Below are 19,530 nucleotides of genomic sequence, written 5' to 3'. Positions count from 1 at the left end.
TACTAATAGAAACCTCCCTCAAGCTGGAATAAATGACTTTGAAGCCTCTTTCATCTCTGTTGTTCTATGATTCTACAGGTACTAGCATATCCTCTGGAATAATCCTATTACAGTAAATGGGATTTCTTCATAATGAATAGACTCTGAGCTACAACTCTGACTCACATGCAAATTAATATTCCCCAAATATTTGCAGTGCTGCAGCTTAATCTTGTACCCCTTAATAAGAGCCAGAAGCTCCTTACAGCACTTTTGTTTTGTAGTTCTCTTAAAAGGGAAATGTTGGGCTTAACATGATTTTTCTTGTTCCTTATTGTTTATTTGCATCACTTATTTGGTTTCACATGAAATGCATCACAACCCTCATGTCAGCCATCCTCTCAGCGGGCCTTTGAAACAGATAGTTGTTGCCAATTTGGGGATGAAAAGCTGAGGATGGTGCGCAGCAATTTATTCATTACAACGATTCACTTACTTGCATGGAACTTGTGAGGTCTAATCCCATCCCATGCGCCTAAAGATGGTTACAGTCCCATCCACTGACTTCAGGAAATTGGCGAAGGGCCATAGCTCAGTGGTAGAGCATCTGCTTTGCATGAAGGTCCCAGGTTCAATCCTTCAGGTAGGGCTTTGTGAGGACACTGCCTGAAACCCTGGAGAGCTGCCAATAGTCGGTGTAGACTATACTGCACTAGGTGGACCAATGGTCTGACTTGGTATATGGCAGCTTCCTACAGGCTTGATCTGCCATTGGTCATGCTGTGTACCACTTAGTGTTGTGGCTAACTGGTGGATCTGAGAGAGTGAAGTCAACCTTCAGGGATACCAGAAGTCATTGAATTTGGATAGTTATTCATGAACAAACTGCAGAGAACTAGCTTTGGTAAACGAAATGATCTGTTGTCATACTGGCAAGACAGACTGTGCATTTGGGGCATCCTAAGGACAGACACTACCATCTCTAAGTCAGCTCCTTACTCCATGGTCACATAGATGCACTTGAGGAACAACCCTCCCCTTAAATCCATAGGGTCTGGCCCCTAAGAATGTCCATAGCTGAAATGGAATGAGAGTCTAGGTAACTCTGGAGCATGTTCACCAATACTTCAACTGCGGTTTGAGGCTGACTCAGTGTATATATTTCTTTGTTAAAATTTGAATGGGGAGGAGGGAGCCACCAAAGGGAAGACTGAATTGCAGAAAGTTTTAGGTACCAAATTATTTCCCAATATGCTTTGTGTACATATTAAGCAACAAGCATGAACAATAGTTATGGCACTTAGTTCCATTCGTTTGTTTCCTTGAAATGCACCTAAGCAATAGTTTCAGCCATGAAAATGAACCACAACTAAAATATGCCGCTTATCTGCTTTATTGTTCATTTGAAAATTGTGGATCTCCTTTAACTCCAGTTTGGTAAATGTGTCCTTTCATCATATAAATTATATATATGGCACCTGCACAACAGAATCGCTCTCCCTCCATCTCTCCCAGTTGCAAGATATCTGAAACCATATCCGTTGTGTCATGTTGGATTAGACAGTCAGTTCTATAAATTTTGGTCATCTCAGTCCTCATCTCCCCAACTGCCTTGGTAAGATACTCAGACTGAGTTTGCTTGTGTTCTCACCAAGACCCCCTCTACTCAGAGTATTCATTTCAATGGGAAAATGGGGGTGTCCCTTTTTTGTTTATTGAAGGAGAAGGAGAAGAATATACAGGTTCATTGAGGCATATTATTTAAACAGAGGCGCATAAACCAGGTTCATATGGCAGAAACTCAACTCATAAACTAAACTCCAATAGACCTGAATATGTTCATTAACTGGTGTAAGAAAAAGAAAAAAAAATCCCATTTGTTTATGGAATTTTAAGGGCAGAAAGGACTTGTGGTATAAGGCCCTTTTCAATGGGAAACACTATTTCCCACCCTTTTTTCTCTAAAAAAAAGCTCTTTTATCAAAATGTGTTTTACATGTGAGAGCTTCATAAAGCAGATAGGGAACAGGGCACATGTCCTGTGTAGGCAGTTTCTGGAAAAGAAAATTTAGGTGTGCATGCCAGGGGGAAAAGTGATCATCACCATTCTTATCACTATCCTACTAACCTACGATTGCTGACAAAACTACCTTAATCCTGTGCATGAGATCATCTATAAAGTTTACATGCATACAGAGGTGAGGAGCAAAGTTAAGGTAAGGGAAGAATTTGATATAAGTGAATGAATGAAAAAATGAATGAATTTTGTAGGGGAGTCAAAGGTACAGCCAGGAAAAAGAGTTCTTTAAGAGTGTGACATGCTTTACAGACATTTACACAAGACTAAAACCAAATCTGACTGATTATTCTTGTTCAGGCAGTTTTACCTACGATTCGGACATCTGCAGAAATGGTAACAAATTGGCCAGAAGTGAAGCTGAAACACTGAAACTTTTCCCCTTTTAAAGAAGAAAACAAAACATCACATAACCTAAATAAAATGTAAAATAGATCTCAGGAAGAATCCTAAGAATTTTTTTTTTTTCAAACAGCCAAGATTAATTTCAAATATTTTGAACACACAGGCAATCATTTGCTTCCAATGGATAATTCATTCTGCTCCCTACTTACTCAGTGTAAAATCAATCTGTTCTGTTTGTATGACATAAACAACAAGCAGTTTCACAAGAATGAGGCAAACCATATGTGAAGGTGTTTAAGAAAACACAACAGGGAATACACTGTGCAAAGAAGCATCTGCATTTATTTCAATGTCAAATCACTTGTGTGTTATAAAAAATGAAAGTTTATTGTTTTTGCTAAAAACAATGTCACCACGGCACTGCAGCGCTTACAATTAACTCTTGCTTTCCTTCAAGTTCTCAGATTCATGTGTCCCCTATGGGAAGCAGGTGGAAATAAACCTGATGGTTTTTAAGCACTGTGATTTCAGTGCCAGTTTTAAGACTAATTTCATACACTGCCGAGTACATGATGGTTTAATGGAACTGCATCACTGACAATGGCTAATCCAGCCTCCCCAACCTGGCACCCCTCTGGAGGTTGTGGCAGTAGCAGTCAGCAGAGCTAACCATCACCAATGTCACTGTGGCTTATTGAGAGGGAGAGGGGTAAGACTGCAGCAAAGTTGGCACAGTGCAAATGCACCCATGTTGTTGTTTAGTCGTCTAGTCTTGTCCGACTCTTCGTGACCCTATGGACCAGAGCACGCCAGGCACTCCTGTCTTCCCCTGCCTCCTGCAGTTTGGTCAAACTCATGCTGGTAGCTTCGAGAACACTGTCCAACCATCTCATCCTCCGTCGTCCCCTTCTCCTTGTGCCCTCAATCTTTCCCAGCATCAGGGTCTTTTCCAGGGAGTCTTCTCTTCTCATGAGGTGGCCAAAGTATTGAAGCCTCAGCTTCACAATCTGTCCTTCCAGTGAGCACTCAGGGCTGATTTCCTTAAAAATGGATAGGTTTGATCTTCTCGCAGTCTATGGGACTCTCAAGAGTCTCCTCCAGCACCATAATTCAAAAGCATCAATTCTTGGGCGATCAGCCTTCTTTATGGTCCAGCTCTCACTTCCATACATCACTACTGGGAAAACCATAGCTTTAACTATACGGACCTTTGTTGGCAAGGTCTCTGCTTTTTAAGATGCTGTCTAGGTTTGTCATTGCTTTTCTCCCAAGAAGCAGGCGTCTTTTAATTTTGTGACTGCTGTCACCATCTGCAGTGATCATGGAGCCCAAGAAATTAAAATCTCTCACTGCCTCCATTTCTTCCCCTTCTATTTGCCATAGGAGGTGCCGTATATGCATTTGCACTGTGCAGACCTCCCTGCCCTCTTGCACCAGTGATGGGAGGTCAGGTAAGTTTTGCTGCCCCCACAGCCTGCTACTGAGCTGCAAGCTGGCAATTCCCATTGGCCACAGGCAGCATAAAAGAGAAACACAACTGAACAAAATTAAAAAAAAAAAAATATTGTGACTGAGAAAATATAGGGGACAATCATAGCTGAACTGTATTTTTATCTTTTTAAACACAAACTGAATCACTGAGAATGGGGAAAGAATTGAGTTTCTGCTAGGCAAAAAAACGGAGGTGGTGAGAGTTTTCTGAAGTCATCAAATGAAATGCTTTCTGGGCACCAAAGACTCTTGTCTCCTACATGAGCATAAGGGCTCCTGCTCATGGAGGGAACTGGAACCCAGCAGAGGTTCCGCACTGGAGGACAGGGATAGTTCAGCAATTTCCACCAGCTCCCCACTCCCCTGCAGCCTCCTCCACAGCCAGCGGCATAGCTAAACACTCGGGTGCCAGATGCGGCCCATACATCCTGCAGCCAGGGGCAGGGCGCACTGCATGGAGCCTCTCCGCCGCCTCTTCCTCAGCTGTAGGGCAGTTGGAGAGGCGGAGGGCAGGCACAAGTCCCACGCTGCCATTTCAGGGAGCGTGGAACCTGCAGGCGCCCAAACCACCACATCACTCCCAGGAGAGACGTGTGGCTCGGGCACACTGCAGGCCCCACAGTAAGTGCCGGGCCCTGTGGTGTGCCGCCCAATGCCAGCCGCGTTTCGTTAAGTTTGTTGACTGAACTATAAAGTTTCATGAGCCCAATTTTTTATTATTATTATTTTAAACTCATATTTTTGTCATTTTGTCACCCCCCCCCTCAGTGATGACACCCACATCCCTCACACCCCCTTCCTCCACCACTGTCCACAGCCACCTCCTGCACTGTTCTGGAAAGTTCCTCAGTCATCTGGTGCACTTTTTCAGGGGGCTGCAGAAGGACGGCAGAATTGGCTAGATGATGAGATAGAGATAGAGATAGAGATAGAGATAGAGATAGAGATAGAGAGAGAGAGAGAGAGAGAGAGAGAGAGAGATGATAGAGATAGAGATAGAGATCGATAGAGATAGAGATAGAGATAGAGATAGAGATAGAGATAGAGATAGAGATAGAGATGATAGAGATAGAGATAGAGATAGAGATAGAGATAGAGATAGAGATAGAGATAGAGATAGAGATAGAGATAGAGATAGATCACCTTCTTCACTGCGAGTGGAACTCCACCAGGGGCAGCCCAAGACATTTTGGTACCTGAGGCAAACCACAAAATTGTGCCCCTCCTCACTGTTAGGGACAAAAAGCGGTATGAAGAATGACACCAGGAACAAGGGGGGAGTAAATATCTACACCGGAATCTGCTGCCCCTGTGGTTCCTGCCACCCAAGGTGGTTGCTTCAGCTACCTGATGGTTGTACCGGCCCTGAACTCCACTGAGCTCATCTTCAGATCCAGCTCAATGTGCCCGTGAAGTAAGTGAGCAATAGATTGGGCCCTGTATGTCCTTTGCGCTTTGCAGACTCATTTTCTAAAGATTTCAAGGCTTGTCCACTTAGGGCTTCACTTATTATTGAAGTATGCTATGAATTATAGCATTATGGAGACAAATATTGGCAGTGATAAGAGTAGCAGTTTTTGCAATCACTTTAAAAAAAAAAGTTTCAGGGAAATCCTGTCTTAAAATACACACTTCTTGGCTCCTGTATTCCAATTTTATGTTATTTTCACTTTTATTTTTTTACAAGGCAAAGATAATGGGGCGCCAGGATACTGAAAAAGCCCAAACCATTTTCAAGGCCATTGTTAGCTGATAATTAATGCAGTACATGTATCACTTTGAAGATGGCTGGTAGTACAGCATTTTATGATAAATAGACTTTATGGGGGTTTTTTTTAAAGCAGGATTTTGTAAAAAGGCTACCCCAATAAATGATTTACCAGCTCCAGTAAAAGATCAAGGAAATTGCTCAGATTGCATCTCAGAGTATCTAAAACTCTGATGTTTATGGAAACCTAAAAAGCTCCTAGACCTAAAGACCCATTATTTTTTATTTTTATTTTTGTCTCTAATCATCTAACATAATATATTGTTAAAGAACTAGTAGAGGAAGGTCTGGGATCAGAGAAAGGGAGCAGCCCTTCAGAGACAAGTTGGGGAGACAGTGCGGGAGCAGAGAAATGAAGAAGATAAACAATAGACAGCTTAGAGCCTGCCCTTTGTTGATATCATTGCTACCCAGAATTGCATAGAATTTTTGTGCAGCAACACACCGATTTGCTAAGCCTCTGCCTCTAGGGTGCAGAGATGCTATTGTACTACACTTCCCATCATCCCTGACCACTGGTCCTGCAACTAGGGGTGATGGGAGTTATAGTCCAAAAAAAGCTGGAAAGCCAAGTTTGAGGAACCCTGATATAGCCCATCATTATCTACTCTGGCTGGCAGTAGCTCCCCAGGGTCTTTGACAGAGAATCATTTGGTTATCACATGCTGCTCAAACTTTTGGTAACTGGAAATGCCAGGGACCAAACCTGCAGCTTTCCACATGTGACACGCGCAATGCTCTTTTGCTAAGCTATCATTCCCTCCCCACAAAGCCACTGGTCCCTGCTTTCCTGCTAGGGCTAGAACTGGAAACTTCCTGCTCTATAAGCAACAGCTCTGAGTGACAATTCAACAAGCCACTCAGATGCAGCAGGGTATGGGTGGGCCACTGAATAGAGTTCCCAATTTTTGATTTGATAGCAACCTTCAAGGCAGCTGGTGAATCTAAGGTGGGCCAGTAGTCAATAGACAAACAGTGGGATTTAGGGTAGAGCAAGTAAGAGAGTGGTAGAGCTGGGCAGGGCAGGGCGAATCACATAAATAAGAAATAATAATTTTTGATTATCAAACAAATATTATTTGCAAAGATCAATCCTTTTTTATAAGGGATGGAACAGAGATTTGATCCCATTTGAATTTAAAAGTGAATGTACATAATTAGCACTTTCAATGCGCAAACTGAAACAAAGCCATCCTTTGACATTCAGACAGAATTTTGCAATGCAGTTTTCCAGGCAAGTTGTGTCTACAAAAATCCATTCTATCAGGGGAAACGCATTTCCATAAATAAATAAATATTAGGGAAATTATGTATATCAAGAGAAAATTGCACTAAAATACTGCAGAATTTTCACGATGATATTTTTATGATAAAAATCACAAATAATGATGTAGAAATGTGGAGATCTGAATTTAAGATTGGAACAAAATGAGAAACAAGAATTGACAGATTCGCCCACTCCTACTTCCTTATTAAACTTCCTCCTGCCCGCTCATCATTTCATAATCAGATTCCGAAAGCAATAGCCTTAATTGTGCTCTTAAGTGCTCCACATGGGGCCAGTGGGGATTGTTTGAAATCATAACTGCCAAGGCGAGCATGTACCTCACGTCTAATAAATCAGGCAGAAAAAGGGGCTGGCAGCATTTTGCCACTTCAGTCACTTCTGTTTTGAAATTTGCAACATGGGTTTGGGTTGGGGAAATAGATATGCATGCCTTATTATGCTGGCATTATTATGCATGTCATCACCTACTCATAGTGGTCCTTTCCTCTCTTTCTCTCTCTCTCTTAAATAAAAAAAAAGTGTCTAGGAAATGTTTCTGCACAAATTGTTAGCTTTGAAGAGACTAGGAGTACTTGTAAGATGCTTCTCATAAGGTGGAGCAGGAACTCTGAAGCCAGGAGGAAAGAGGGCGAGAGAGAGAGAGAGAGAGAGAGAGAGAGAGAGAGAGAGAGAGAGAGAGGAGGCAGCATGTTTTGTCTAACTGAAAACTCCAGGCAAAACACTAAGGCTGGCAGAATATAAAATAAGGATTTGGCAAGAATCTTGTGGTTAGAGCAGCTACTTGTGCAGCTACTCTTTTAAAAAGAAATGCCCAGGGGTCTTTAATAACCACAAATGGCCAGGAACTCATTTTTATGGCTGATTCAAACGGCATCACTTCCAGCAACAGAAGAAATGAAATGTATTTTCTGATTCCAGAAATAATGAACAGCCCCGGTACTAAATCACCACTTATTTCAACTGTCATGTTTCCTTAGATAGTTTTGCTTCTATTGCCCCTGCCCCACCCTGACCTAAAGAGGGGGAAAAACCAACATGTTTTGCATAGTTCTACAGGAGTAAACCAAAAACAAACTGAAAAATCAGTTTGCTCACCATACGGAGAATCTGTGTTTCTCTAACTCCTCCAGATAAGATGTTACACGGAAAGCTGGTTCATCTAGTCCGATCCCAGGACTTCCTTGGCCACACACGTTGCTTGGATCATTCTGGCTCGTCTAAAAATAACAGTCATAAATAAGGGAGATTAAGTGGCCAAAACAATGCACTAGAGATTTTACAACTCCTGTTTGAACGGCCTTGTTTGGGAACTACTTTATATATTTGAAATAATCTAGCGAACTCTGCAGTGCAGCACCATGGTTTTAACACACAAATAGCAAAGGAATTTGGTTAGCATTGACTCACACACTTTCATCTTTGTAAGTGCACCCAATTTGTCACTTGGTCCTTAAGAAATGGGGAATAAAACCCTAAATGTTCAGCCCGGGCAATAGATCTTTAGAGCAGATAGGATACAAAGTGGCTTTGCACAGTGATGAAACTGGATTTTTCTCTGCGAAACGACTGGCATATAACATAATTGCATTAGGCATTGGTCTAGGCCACAGCGCAACCACCTGCAACCCTGGAGTTGGTTAATAATGTCTTAATATTCTTGAACTGCAAGCCCATCATCCCCCAGCCAACATGGGCAATGCTCAGAGTTGCCTGGAGTTGTAGTCCAGCAATGTTTGGGGATTGGTTCTAGACAACAGTGGTGGCTCATTTGGCAGCAGGGAGTGGAGGCAGACATGTTCTCTCAGCAACAGCGGTGCTGCATTTGCTGCCATGTGGATGGGGTGAGGCAGAAGTGAGGCCAGGGGAACTTTGGTTAGGCAGCGGTGCCCTTGCAGGTGCACCTTTGGGGCTGCCCCCCATCCCAACTCACCCCATCTCTGCCCTAACCAGCACAGCATTGTCACAATTTGCTGCCCCCCTTTAGAGCAAGTAGAACAATAGAAATACTTAACTGACCAATCACATCAGTTCGCCGCCCCGAAAAAAGTCCTGCCCCCCCCAAATCCTGGCTACACCCATGCAAGCTACCACTGCTGGATGGTATGTAAACAGGAAAGTGGGACCCTCTATCAGGTACTCTTGGTTTTGTAGCCTCACTCCTGTTTTAGGTATTCCAAGTTACTACTGCCCCTTTTTGCCTCTTGAATTGGGATATCATTCACATACAAGAAAAACAGGACTTCTAGTTAATGACACAACCTAATCCTGGCGTGCTCTGGTCCATGGGGTCACAAAGAGTCGGACACGACTAAACAACAACAACAAATTCTCATTATAATCCGACAGTTTGGGTGAGCCATAGATTACTACGTTCAGATGCAACAGCAAACTATGGTTTGCCTCTGGTAGAAGTGGATGTACCTCATCCTGTATCTTCCCTTGTATTGCAGAGGAAGAGAGGAGGGGAAGAGGGAGCAGGAGTGCCAACTTGGTATTGCAACTGTGGGTGCCTGGAGTCATGGGTGCCATGCAGCGTGCATGGCCCTAGCACTGAAATCTTGCGAGTGCCCAGCACCCAGGGCCCCAGGGAGTTGGCGCCTATGTGAGGGTGCATGTGAGCCTGCGGCAATCAGAGGTTTTGGCAAAGTCATCTGAATGCAGCATGGTGTTGCACATGCCGGTCTACAAGAAGTCTGAGATTTCAAAACTAGTTGCCTGTGCAAAGCGTTGACACACTCTATGCAAGCTTATGAGTCAGAATTACAGCGTTCAAGATGCAAAGCAAAAAGGCATTAAAACGGATTATACGTGAACTTCACCGGGTTGTGTTTGATCATGCACATGACTCAGAACCAGATCTTATGTCAAAGGCATGAGGGTGTGGCTCCAGGAAGCTTTTACTTTCTCACAATGATCGCATGGGCATAAGCACTTTGTGCCCTTTAATAACAATACGTTAATAACTTAATTACACACAGTGCAATGCTCTGAACAACATCAAATAAGATGTCACTGTATTGCTCTTTAGGCCAACAAAACATCAGAAGAACAAAAATAGCAGTAATTAGGCTGAGGCATGGAAGTCCCTTAGAAGGCTCTGAACATCTCTCCTTCTCCAAATGTAACTTCTTACATTTTCCTCCAGCAAGGGTGCTTTTGTTTTCTGGGTTTTGTTTTAAAAGTACAGTGGACATGACTCAGAGGGAAAATGAGGTGCACTTAAACCCCATTGAAATAAACACCACTTAACTGCTTAGCTATGTGCATGCTTATTTATGAAGCTTTCTCTCCAAATGCTGGAGGTACCTAACAAATGCCACTATAAACAATCCAAATTTAATAAGTTAACTTAGACCAACTTATTAATTCATTTTAAGTTTATACCACCCTTCAATCATATTCCTGGAGCAGCTAACAGAAGAAAAATAATGTAGTATACATCCACTTACGACTATTGCTCTGGAACTATTTCACTTCATGAAATAATACTGCATTATCATAAATAATGGGTTTATTGCTCATACAAGCAATGGGTTGGTTTGAGACTTGTAGTGGATGGAACTTTCCTAATGGAGAAGAAGGGGGTGTTCTTATCAGGTTCTGCATGCAAGCTTCTCATAGGCATCTGGTTGGCCATTTTGAGAACAAGATTTGGACGAAATGGGCCATTGACTTGATCCAGCAGGACTGTCTTATGTTCTTATGAAGATAGCCCTTCAAATATTAACTTCCCAAGGTTTATAGGACTTTACAGGTCATCCCCAGCCCCTTGTGTTTGATCTGGTAGCATATTAAATATTAGTTGTTTGGTACCATGCCTACAGACTTTGAAGAAGCATGAACTCAGGGCGAAAAGGAGAAATGAGCTAAGAGGAAGGCACATTTTGGAAACCCTCACCGTGTCAACTCCCACCCGGAAACCTATGTCCACACTGCGCAAGGACGTGTGGATCCAGAATTGGCCTCCACAGTCATGTACAGACTCACTGTTAAGACCATGCTTATGGAAGGCAATCTTACTTGACTACAAGTGATTGCCAAAGAAGAGGAGGAGGAAGAAAACCATGCCTACAAGTATTTGTTTAGTGATGAAATTCCAGCGATTTTTGGGGGGAGGGGAATGCAAAAAGAAAGTACAAGAATTTAAAAATGGTTTTTGATGGGTTGGTCCTTTTCCAAAAGAGAATTGCTCAGTTTCACTATCATCGTATGATGGACTCTAAAACCCAAACACCCTTTTGAAGGGAGCAGGTAGAAACAGAAGTGAGAATACCCAATAAACCATAAAAGTTCAGCAAAGAAAATAACCAGCTAATTACCACTTCAAAGATTGGCAGGTATTGGTGAGCTGTTAAGGGATTTATTTAGCCAAAGTCTTTGGCAGAGTGGGGAAAAGGTGTGTTCTGAGCCATAAAAAAGTTTTACTGGCATTGCTGAGTTCACAAAATGTCAGCAGTTTTCCTCCAGATGCACAAAAAACCAAAACTCCACTGCAAGTCAAGGATGCCTTTTGAAATCACTGCAGTTTATAAGGCAATTGTAGATACAGTGGTTCCTTGCAAGATGAAATTAATCCGTTCCGTGAGGCTCTTCGTATAGCAGTTTTTTCGTCTTGCGAAGCAAGCCCATTGACAGCTTAGCGGATTAGCGCTATTAGCAGTTTAGCGGCTTTTAGCAGATCAGCTGATAAGCGGCTTAGCGGCTTAGGGAAAGGGGGGGAAAGGGGAAAAAACCCGCAGGAACTTGCAAGACATTTCATCTTGCGAAGCAAGCCCATAGGAAAATTCGTTTTGCGAAGCGCCTCCAAAACGGAAAACCCTTTCATCTAGCGGGTTTTCCGTCTTGCAAGGCGTTCGTCTTGCGGGGCACCACTGTATAGATGATAGACAGACAGATAGATGATAAATAGATAGATGATAGATAGATAGATAGATGGATAGATATAGATGATAGATAGATAGATAGATAGATAGATAGATAGATAGATAGATGATAGATAGATAGATAGATAGATAGATAGATAGATAGATGATAGATAGATAAATAGATAGATAGATAGATAGATAGATATAGATAGATAGATAGATGATAGATAGATAGATATAGATAGATGATAGATAGATAGATAGATGATAGATAGATAGATAGATGATAGATAGATAGATAGATAATAGATAGATAGATAGATAGATGATAGATAGATAGATAGATAGATAGATAGATAGATAGATAGATAGATAGATAGATAGATAGATGATAGATAGATAGAAGATATATAGATCCTTACTTTGCTATATATACCATGAGCTTCCTTCACTGGGACCAGATCACAATTCTTATCAGACGAACCAGAGTTGATTGGATATGGCTCATTTCCTAAGCAGAGAAAGCACAACAAATATGTAATTCAAATGGCTGAAAATATACTTGTTTCCATAATCATATTAGCATTAGCAAATTTTAAATAATTTAAGATTTATATCTTTAGCCTCAAGTATGCCGCCTGTATAATTCTCAATCACTTGCTTATAATGTTCACAAACTGAAACTAGTAATGACAACAACAAAAATACAGGCACAGTGGCCTACTATCGCTGATGTCCATGAGCTGGAACAAATGCAAGAAAACAGATTCAGGTATTAAACCCATCAAAATTATGTGCTTGCCTGCTTGCTTGCTTGCTTGCTTGCTTGCTTGCTTGCTTGTTTGCTGGTTGCTTGTTTTGGGAAGAAACATGCAGCACTTAACTAACTGTTGCATGAGATGCTTTTTCAAAGGCATAGGGTTAGCAAGGGACCCAAATTTCAGTAGTAAAATTCATGTGTCTGTTCTGTTTTGTTTCTCTTCTGTTTTGTTTCTGGTGCCCATGACATTGCTGATGACATTGCTGACATTGCTGACACTTTATATGTCCAGCTGTCCTTTGTCAGAAACAAATTGTACTGCTTTTGTGTTGAATATATGCTATATGGTAATTTATGGACCTAATAGGTATCTAAAGCCATTTGCACATAACAAAATATGTATTTTATCAAAGTAATTGTTGAACTGAAATACAATTAAGAAGTATATTTATAGTGAAATACAATTAAGAAGAAGTATATTAATTGTGAAATAATTATTAAGCTCTAACTTAAAATGATTTTTTATTCATGTATATCCACTCTTTTTTTCTTTAATTTTTTTGGGGCCACTAAAAGAGTGGGGCCCAAAGCTATACCTTGTTTAGCTTATACAGTGGTACCTTGGGTTACAGATGCTTCAGGTTACAGATGCTTCAGGTTACAGACTCTGCTAACCCAGAAATAGTACCTCAGGTTAAGAACTTTGTTTCAGGATGAGAACAGAAATCGTGCGGAGGCGGCACGGCGGCAGCAGGAGGCCCCATTAGGTAAAGTAGTACCTCGGGTTAAGAACAGTTTCAGGTTAAGAAGAGACCTCCAGAACGAATTAAGTTCTTAACTCGAGGTACCACTGTATGTAAATCCAGCACTGGGCAGATGCTTTCAATGTACATCATAAGCAGCTCTTAGTGCACATCTAAGTATCATGGGTATCGTGAAATGACAGCCAATTGTTAGTCATTTAATCCTTATTGCCATATTTCCACTGTGTCATATTTATTGATTTATTGCCTCAGGTGACAGAATCATTGGATGGGTAACGGGTACTAACACCTTGATTTGGAAGGGGGGGTGCCAGTTACTGCTTTGCCTTAGGTAGTGAAACGTCTTGGGTGGGTGAGCTTCCTTGAGGAGAGTTTTCCATAACTGTGACCACACAACAGAAAAGGCCTAGTAGTCACCCACCATTACTGTTCACCATCAGGTTACCTCAATAAGGACTTCTAAAGGAGGCTCCCAAGTTCTGAAAGGCAAACCTACAGGTCAGAACCCAGAAAGGGGCCTTTTTGTTTGAGAGTTTCCTTCCCCCTGCTTTGTTTTTTCCTGTTTTAGAAACTGAACAACCATTGCTGGACTACACTGGTGGCGGCGGCAACTTACAGGAGGGAAACCCCTCCACCACCTGTGCTGTTGTGCCACCATTTTATAACACTTCCTTCCTTCTTCAAAGAAAATTAGGTCAGTCTGCAAAATATTAATTAAAGAGCTAGGTCTTAGAGAACTTAAGAACCTAAGGCGAGTCTGCTGGATCAGGACAATGGCCTAATGTCTCAGACAGTGAGGTAGAACATAGCTTCCATGGTTAGTAAGCATTGCTGTGTGCTTCTGCCTCTCTAGCAACAGGAGAGAGAGAGAGAGAGAGAGAGAGAGAGAGAGAGAGCGCACTCTTCCAGATGACCTGTTTATTGAGCCAGTGTGGTGTACTGGCTAGAGTGTTGGACTAGGACCTGGGAAACCGGGGTTCAAATCTCCACTTGACATGAAGCTCATTGGGTGACCTTTGGCCAGTTACTGTCTCTCAGTCTAACCTACCTCACATGGTAGCTGTGGGGATTCACTGAGGAGGACAAAAATAATATTTGTTGCCCCAGCCACTCCATGTATGCCACCTTGAGCTCTTTTGAGGAAAAGGTGGGGTACAAATGCAATAAATAAATAATCCGATTTGCTTGCACAATGCTTGCTTGAAGGTTAGACTATGGTCTTTACTGAACATTCATTCTCATTTGTTTGCAGGGACGTTATATGACAACCAGCATTGATCCTGAATTCATCCTGATTTGTTTTGCAGTGGTTGTTGTACATCTTCCCGTTAATCATTTGTTCATCCCAAACTTTTCAGTGTGTTTTCTCCATCACTCTCCCAACCACAAATACATGTTTTTTAAAAATGTATTTGTGGTTTAATCCATATTCATTGAGTAAACCTAAATTTCTCATATGAGTTTCCACAAAATACAGAGAGCCTGGAGATGAAGGGGGAAAGGGGAAAGAAAGGATTGGTTTGCCTGAGTGAGACGTTGGAGAGGAAAACAAATTGAATATACTGTTGCTGAATGATTTTCCTGTGGGCGGTTGTGCTTTGGTTGGTGGAGGGTTTTTTTGAGCTTGTATTCTTCCCTTTATTTTCTGTATCACTGAGCTCATTACTTTTAACTCTAGATAGATTTCCTGGTAAAACACAATGTACTTCTTCAGCAGCCATAAACTGTGAGGAGCTGCTTAAATTAAAGATCAATAAAAAAATTACAGGAGGAGAAAAGAAAATGTGTCATAAAGAAAAAAGAGAGATGCTCTAAAAAAAAATGCTGTGCAATTAAACACAATGAAAATCTGAAATGAAATTAATTTTTGTTGTAATACATTTCCCATTCTTTTCTTCAAGAAAATTACCTCAGAAGTGGAAGGGATTTCTCTTCCCCTCCCCCTCCCCTTCCCCACGTAATTTAAATGTTAAGCGGCCAGATGTGTGTCTCATGCTTGAAGAGTTGAAGCTTTGCATTATTTAGCATATTAAGATTCACAGAATTTAAAAAAGGCTTCCTTTATTGCCTGAAGGTTCTAATTAAGTAAACCTTAGCTTGGTACATTTAAAACTTGCAATACAAGAGATTTTGCTTCTTTCTTGGATTTTTCTTTCTGTTCTTACTACAGGCACATCAGTATAATAAATGTGGAAAATACTTAAGATTCTATAATTTTTCTTTGGCTTGAGGAATTAAACCTATCTATTACTTTAAGAAGATTTTAATAGGGCCAGCAATCAGAAAGACATCTAACGGCTCCAGACTACTTTTTTTTTTATCATAGGAGTTTTTCATAGTTGCTAGAGAGGAAATGTGGCTTATAAAATTCTATGTAAAAATTCCCTCTCATATACACACTACTACTCAGCAAATTAGCCCCATGAAAACAAAAACGAGAATTGCGCATTTCGTCTCTGCTAAACTGCATTCTCTCTTTTTTATAACATTTTATAATTGACCGCAAAATGCTATAAAGTGCTAATTAGATGCCCTATCAACTATGAGATGATGGAAGGAGTAGAACAGCTGCACTAGAAATTGTAATTAAAATGAAAATCCCACTGACATGTCTAGGGACAATTATAAACCATACCCAAACATAAATATTTCTGCTTTCTTAGAAAAACAATGGGGGGAAAAGATCCAACATTGCCACTTTGCTGTAATTATTTTAGTAAATCAGCTCCAAAATCATTATTCTTTGGCCTCCTGCATTTTCTTAAACCCACTGATTTTACAAGATTAAAAGCAGATTTCAGATTATCAGGTAAAAGGGCATGGTACAGTCCTCTGAATACATTCCAGAATGCAGCTAAGGGACTACGTCTTGAAGTATGATGGGAGACAAGGGAATGACACTTTTCTCCTGGACATCTCAGTGTCTTTCGATACAATTGACCCATATATCCTTCTGGAACAGCTATCCAATTTGGGAGTTGGGGCACTGCTTTGCTGTGGCTCCATTCTTACCTGAACAGTTGGCCCCAGAAAATGGTGCCGGGGATTTATGTTTGGTCCCTTGGGGTTCCACGAGGACAATCTTATTCTCCATCCTATTTAATATCCACAAGAACCTGCTGGGTGGGGACATCTGGAGTTTGAAGCATGCTGTCATCAATATGTGGATAACACACAACTCTATTTCTCCCTTTTTTTCCTCAGCAGATACAGTGGTGGATGTTCTAAGGCAGGCGCCTGTCTCCAGAAATGGACTGGTTGAGCGCCAACAAGCTGAGGCCAAAGCCAAACAAGATGAAGATGCTGCTTGTAGATGGTTCCCTTGGTCCAGATCGGATATACAGAGGGTTGCACTCACCCGAGAGGAACACATTTGGAGCTACATCCACCATTGTCCCTGGAGGCAAAAGTGGCCTATGTTGCGTGGAATTCACTTTGCCACCTTAGTCTTGGTGCCCCAGGTACATCCCTATCTGGATGGGGATATCTTAGCATCAGTAAACTATGTTCTGGAAACCTCCTGTCTGGATTACTGCAATGTTTTATATGTGAGGTTGCCTTTGAAGGTGGTCCAGAAAGTTCAGCAGTTGCAGAATCTGGCTGCATATTTACTACCAAAGACCAGGCATTCACAACCTTCCACACCTGTCCTTGCATGCCCTGACTGCCAGTACATTTCCAAGCCAAATTCCAGGTGCTAACATTAACTTATAGAACCTAACGCAGCTTCAGGACCCCAGTACCTGAAGGAACGCCTCTTCCCATATAAGCCTACTTAGATATCAAGATCATATACAGAGGCCTTTCTTAGGAGGCCTCCTCCATTGGAAGAGTGGAGGATGGTAGTGAGGAAAAAGGACCTTTTCAGTGGTGGCTCCCTGACTACATAATGCTCTCCCCAGGGAAGCTCACCTGGTGCCTTCTGTGGCAGTTCTTTGGTACCAAGCAAAGTCTCCCCCGGCTTAGTCTTTTTGGGGTTTTTTAGCAGTTTCATTAGTTTTAACAGTGACACTTTTTAAGGGCTTTGGAGTCAACATTTTTCTTCTGCTGACAGTTTTTAAATGTTGCTTCTTGGAGTTGTAATTTGGATGGGGAAACATATAATTATTATGATTTATTAGATTTATATACTGTTCATCATCATAAGATCTCAGGGCAGTTCACAGAATAAAATACAGGATAAAAACAAGTAAATAAGTAATAAAGGTAAAGGTAAAGGGACCCCTGACCATTAGGTCCAGTCGTGACTGACTCTGGGGTTGGGGCGCTCATCTCGCTTTATTGGCCAAGGGAGCTGGTGTACAGCGTCTCGGTCATGTGGCCAGCATGACTAAGTCGCTTCTGGCGAACCAGAGCAGCGCACGGAAATGCCGTTTACCTTCCCGCCAGAGTGGTACCTATTTATCTACTTGCACTTCGATGTGCTTTTGAACTGCTAGGTTGGCAGGAGCAGGGACCAAGCAACGGGAGCTCACCCCATCACAGGGATTCAAACCACCAGCCCTCTGATCGGCAAGTCCTAGGCTCTGTGGTTTAACCCACAGCGCCACCTGCGTCCCAAATAAGTAATACAAAACAGCAAAACAATACCCGCCTCCTTCCCACAGACACATTTAAAAGGCTGTAGAATATTAATCAGCCAAAGACCTGGTTGAAGAACTTTTTCACCTGGCACCTAAAAATATATAATGAAGACACCAGACGAACCACTGGGGTTCTTATGTAATTTTGTTTATGGATTGTTTTTATTGTATTTCCTATTTTGTATGTTGCAATTCACCTAGGAGTTCAAGGTGACCCACACATTTTAAAATAATAACAATAATTGTTGCTGCTGTTTCCTGTGGTGGGGATTTTGTTATGTGATGTGTACACCAGGCTCTTATTAGAGAACAGTTTCTAGAAAACAGGCTAGAGCAACTGAAATGACAAGACACCAATTTCTTTTGTGACATAAATAAAATGATATTATCTGCCCGAACCCAAGACCCTACCCATGCACAATCTATCTAGGCATGGGGAAATGGAGGACGCAAACTCCTTTATTTCAGCAAATGTCACTGACCCCTTTGAAACACTGCCTATAAGGAATTATTGATAGGAGCAGCTTCTGGCGTTTTATCAAGTAATTACGTTTACATCCTATATATACAGCAGACACAGAGAAGCATGCTGCATGATGGAAGCCATAGGCCCCTTGAAGTTGTATAGAATAGGAAGTGGAATAAGGAAAAGCCTGCTGCATTGCCACAGCAATTGCTTCATAAGTCAGCTAGGGAGCATAAATGTCATCTCTCCTAGGGCCTTTCCAGCTGATACAAGCTTCACACTCCCCTCTTAGCTCCCTTTGAACATGAGATCCATCCCAGAACCAGCAATGTGACCCAACGTCCTGAATGAAGCCCACAAGCCATGTCTGGTGGCTCAGTGGAGTACGGAGTGGATCAGTTGTCAACCTATTTCAGTCCCTTGCTAATTTCACATACAGTGGTACCTCGGGTTACATACGCTTCAGGTTACAGACTCCGCTAACCCAGAAATAGTACCTCAGGTTAAGAACTTTGCTTCGGGGTGAGAACAGAAATCGTGCGGCAGTGGTGGGAGGCCTCATTAGCTAAAGTGGTGCTTCAGGTTAAGAACAGTTTCAGGTTAAGAATGGACCTCTGGAACAAATTAAGTACTTAACCCGAGGTACCACTGTATGTGCATAAAACCAGCTCTGTCATGTTCCATTTGTGGGTGAATTGTTTTTTTGGGGGGGGGATCCTCAAAAATCCACTGGGTTTTACCCTCATTTCCCTCACTCACTCACTTCCCAAAAAAATTACAAGGAGGTATGAGTTGTGCTTTTCTATTTTTCTTTCTTTCTTTCTTTCTTTCTTTCTTTCTTTCTTTCTTTCGTTCTTTCAACATTTTACAGCTACTTGGAATAGCTGGTAAATACACCATGGTTGCACAGTTAAAAGAAACTTTTAAAAAAATGCTCCTTGGAAGTAACCATACATCATAATGTGGAGTGTCACTTCCTGGGAGCATATATTTTTTTAAGCCACGGAGGAAGTATTAGCTGCTCTAAGCAGCTGTAAAAGGTTAGCAGAAGGAAGCCCTCAGACCACTCCTTATAAGTACAGGACAGGCCTAAAGGCATGGATCAGTTTATGGATTAGGTGGCGTAATCTGCAAATTTGTGTTC

The 19,530-nt window shown here is 41.7% G+C and overlaps 1 protein-coding gene across 1 annotated transcript in view; it reads right to left on the bottom strand.

Moving 5' to 3' along the window:
* The window catches only part of LOC309349226 (uncharacterized protein), a gene marked incomplete at its 5' end in the record, with an annotated part of 141,475 nt that overhangs the window by 68,080 nt on the left and 53,865 nt on the right, over positions 1-19,530 (bottom strand). The window contains 2 exons of the mRNA XM_081874974.1: positions 8,044-8,165; positions 12,236-12,324. Coding sequence (XP_081731100.1) covers positions 8,044-8,165; positions 12,236-12,324 — 211 coding nt within the window. The remainder of the gene's footprint in view (positions 1-8,043; positions 8,166-12,235; positions 12,325-19,530) is intronic.

This window comes from Podarcis erhardii (assembly GCF_964252035.2).
Source record: "Podarcis erhardii genome assembly, chromosome: 8".
Lineage (NCBI taxonomy): Eukaryota > Metazoa > Chordata > Lepidosauria > Squamata > Lacertidae > Podarcis > Podarcis erhardii.
This window is presented reverse-complemented; position numbering and strand designations above follow the sequence as displayed.